Source organism: Camelina sativa, unplaced genomic scaffold (genome assembly GCF_000633955.1).
Source record: "Camelina sativa cultivar DH55 unplaced genomic scaffold, Cs unpScaffold00750, whole genome shotgun sequence".
Classification (NCBI taxonomy): domain Eukaryota; kingdom Viridiplantae; phylum Streptophyta; class Magnoliopsida; order Brassicales; family Brassicaceae; genus Camelina; species Camelina sativa.
The window spans coordinates 4,628-8,287 of record NW_010921878.1 but is presented as its reverse complement, the minus strand read 5'-3'; the positions used below and the strand labels follow the sequence as shown (position 1 = coordinate 8,287).

Here is a 3,660-nt window from a genome sequence, read left to right as displayed (position 1 = left end):
GGATACTCCGGCGTAAGACTGGTGGAGGAGGAGGCTCCACAATTGGCAACTCGATGTGTTCCTCGGTAGTGGCCGTCTCGATATGTTCCTCGGTAGGAGTCGCGGCCGGGGCAGATGTGGCCGTTGTAGGGCCAGGAATAGGAAATGGGCAGGCCAGATTCGGTAAAAACATCCTCTTGGGTTAAGACATTGTCTTGTGTGTCCCCTTGGTCAGACCCACCCTCAGTAGGTGTTGGCCTTAGCTCTGGCCGCACAACACTCGTCGGTGGAGACGGGTTACCGAGATGATCAAGGAGGAACTTTAGGCTGGAGGCTCGGTCACTAGGCGAGGTGGAGACGTCTTTGAGGCTGTTCCAATTCTGTTTGTCATAGCATTTTCCAGGAACCGAACATCTCTAGAGACATATAGCCGACTTGTTGCCGGGTCGTAACACTTGTACCCCTTTTGAGTCGTGGAGTAGCCAACGAACATGCATTTTGTACTCTTGGCATCCAGCTTACTCCGTTGCTCTCCAGGAACTAGGACAAAACAAACACACCCAAAAACACGTAAGTGATCAAGAGATGGTTTAAATTTGTTCAATACCTCAAACGGTGATAAGTCGTTAAGGACTTTGGTTGGTGTCCGGTTAATCAAATAACACGCCGTCATCACGGCATCACCCCAATATCTTCTAGTAACATGTGAGTGGAACATCATCGATCTTGCAACCTCCATAAGGTGTCGATTCTTCCTCTCAGCCACACCGTTTTGTTGGGGTGTATACGGACAGCTTGTTTGGTGTAGAATGCCATGTTTGGCCAAATGTTCTTTGAACTTGTGACTTGTGTATTCCCCACCATTGTCTGATCTAAGTACCTTAACTTTAGCATTGAAATGATTAGTGACATAATTTTGAAAATTAATGAAGGCATCAAACACTCTATCTTTTGATGGTAACAAAGTAATCCTTGTGTACTTAGATTTTTCATCAATAAAAGTCACAAAATACTTGTTATTATCTCTAGAAAGACATGGTGAAGTCCACACATCAGAATGAACTAGATCAAAGCAATGCTCATAAATAGTAGTAGACTTAGGGAAAATAGACTTGCAATGTTTACCAAGAATACAAGACTCACACATTGAGCTATCAAAAGAAACATTTGGTAACATTAAAGCAAGGGCGCGAGAATGGGGATGGCCTAATCTAGCATGCCATACACTATCCGAGTTAACAACAAAACAAGACTTAGTAGAGGTAGATAAAGTTGGTGAGGTTTTCTCTAGGACATAGAGATCTCCACTCCCTTGTCCTTCTCCAAGAACCTTTCCAGTCTCAATATCCTGAAAATGAACACTATTAGGACCAAAGATTGCATAACAATTCAAATCATTAGTGGCCCTCTTAACCGAAAGAAGATTAGATATGAAGGTAGGCATTAAGAAAGCTTTTGAGGTTTTATCAAATAGTTTCAAGTCCCCTATTCCTTTCACAGGTATTTGTTCTCCATTAGCAATGATTACATTCCCTAAAGCCGGTTTTATATTGTTAATTAGACTAGGATTACTAATCATGTGGTGAGAAGCACCCGAGTCTATAACAAGTGATTTACTAGGCTTAGAGGTAAAGAAAGAGATACCAGACTCCTTGAGTGAAGCAATGGAGCAAATGAGAGCCTCAAGGTCTGATTTCCTCACCATATCTCCATAGGCTGCAGTCATGGCCATCTCATCTCCCTGCTTTGATGACCCGGCTCCCTTGTCGCTAACCGCTTCCTTTGAGAGGTTGGCTTTAAACTTGGCCGGTTTGAGATGAGGATGGAGAACCCAGCACTTGTCTTTCAGGTGACCCCGCCTCTTGCAGTGGTCGCAGATCCACACCTTCCTCTCCTCTTGCTTGTACACTCCTTTGTTGGCGGTAACAAGCTCCCCCTTACCGCTAAACAAATCAAGAGATCCTTGTTCTCTTTGAATTTGAGAACAAATATCTTCAAAGGAGGGGAGCTTTTCTGCCCTGAGGATGTGTTTCAAGAGGTCATTGAAAGATGGGTTCAAGGTAAGGAGGAGTCCAAAGACTGTCTTGCTCCTTTCTTTCGGTCAACACACTCGGATCAAGTGTACTCGGCCGCAACATGTCAAGCTCGGACCATAGTGCTCGAAACTTACCAAGATGTTTAGTGAACTCCACATCATCTTGGTTAAGCTCATTTATAGCCTTCTTGACCTCAAAGACTCTAGTCAAGTTAGAGATATTACCATACACGCCTTTAAGAGTTTCCCACAGCTCCTTGGCCGTCTCGCAATATGAGTAGGCCTCAAGGATTGGCTTGTCAAGAGAGTTTTGGAGAACAGATAGGACAACTTGGTCTTCTTGAAACCACTTGGCCTTCCTCTCGCTCTCTTCCTCTACTTCCACCTCGGAAGCGCCTTCATCTTCTCCTTTGGGGTTTTGCTTTGGGACATAGTCAGTTTCGACATGACTCCAAAGGCCACGACCTCCAAGGGCGGTTCTTGTGGTTCTAGTCCACAGCAAGTAGTTTGTTCCCTTAAGAACAACTGGTGTAACAATGGGTTTGGCGTTTTCCATGGTTTGGCAGCTATGGACCGATGGATAAAACGTTTACCCGGAGAATAAAGGAAGTAGAACTAAGAAATCGAGTTAAGAAGAGTGAAGAATGAGAGAATAAAAGAGATAGATTGTCAAGAACGACAACCTAGCTCTGATACCATGTTAGAATAAGCGGAAGGCTTATGAGATTGATGGAGTTTGAGTAGAATAAAGTGAGAGAGAGTTCGTGTGGTAAAGAGAATAAGAAGTAGAAAAGATTCAACTAGAATAGAATAATAATACAACAATGTTTTACAGCCTTAAATAGAGAGTAGAAATAGGGCAACCCCTTTACTAGAATGGGAACCTAAGATGTCGACATTAAGGGAGACAGAAGAGAACATTTCCCAAGTGATAGCGACCCTTCTCAAGTCAACTTGCACCCGTGACTTCATTCCTCTTCTTCAGCCTAATGGCTAGAATAGATGATTCTCGAACATGACTTGGGCCTTATGGACTTCACTTCACTTCCCTTCCTTTATGTTGTGTCCCTAAGAGGCTCGGCCTTATTGACAATGTGTACTGACGTCCGTACGGTACGGTCGAGCCTTGGACACTACCTTGATCAATATTTTGTCCCAAAACAGCCTAACAGTAAGAAAACATTGCTTAGTAGCTGTAAACAGCTTTGTTAGTGTTTATGGGGTTAAAATGTGTCTTAATCCAATACAACTGACTAGTTATAAGAGTTTGAGATAGATGTGGAGAGTTTAAAAGCCACTGATACCCATTTTGTCCCAAAACAGCCTAACAGCAAGAAAACATTGCTTAGTAGCTGTAAACAGCTATGTTAGTGTTTATGTGGTTAAAATGTGTCTTAATCCAATACAACTGACTAGTTATAAGAGTTTGAGATAGATTTGGAGAGTTTAAAAGCCACTTATACCCATTCTGTCCCAAAACAGGCTAAAACCAAGAAAACATTGCTTAGAAGCACTAAACAGCTATGTTAGTGTTTCTGGGGTTAAAATGTGTCTTAATCCAATGCAACTGACTAGTTATAAGACTTTGAGATAGATGTGGAGAGTTTAAAAGCCACTTATACCCATTTTGTCCCAAAACAGGCTAA

The 3,660-nt window shown here is 42.7% G+C and overlaps 1 protein-coding gene across 1 annotated transcript; it reads right to left on the bottom strand.

Moving 5' to 3' along the window:
* Positions 1-301: 301 nt before the first annotated feature.
* LOC104773906 lies at positions 302-2,570 on the bottom strand. Its single transcript, XM_010498576.1, has 3 exons — positions 2,131-2,570; positions 1,105-1,997; positions 302-864 (listed from the first exon to the last, which is right to left on the bottom strand). Exons 1-3 carry the CDS (start codon positions 2,568-2,570, stop codon positions 302-304), a joined length of 1,896 nt encoding a protein of 631 aa, XP_010496878.1.
* Between the last annotated feature and the right edge of the window lie 1,090 nt (positions 2,571-3,660).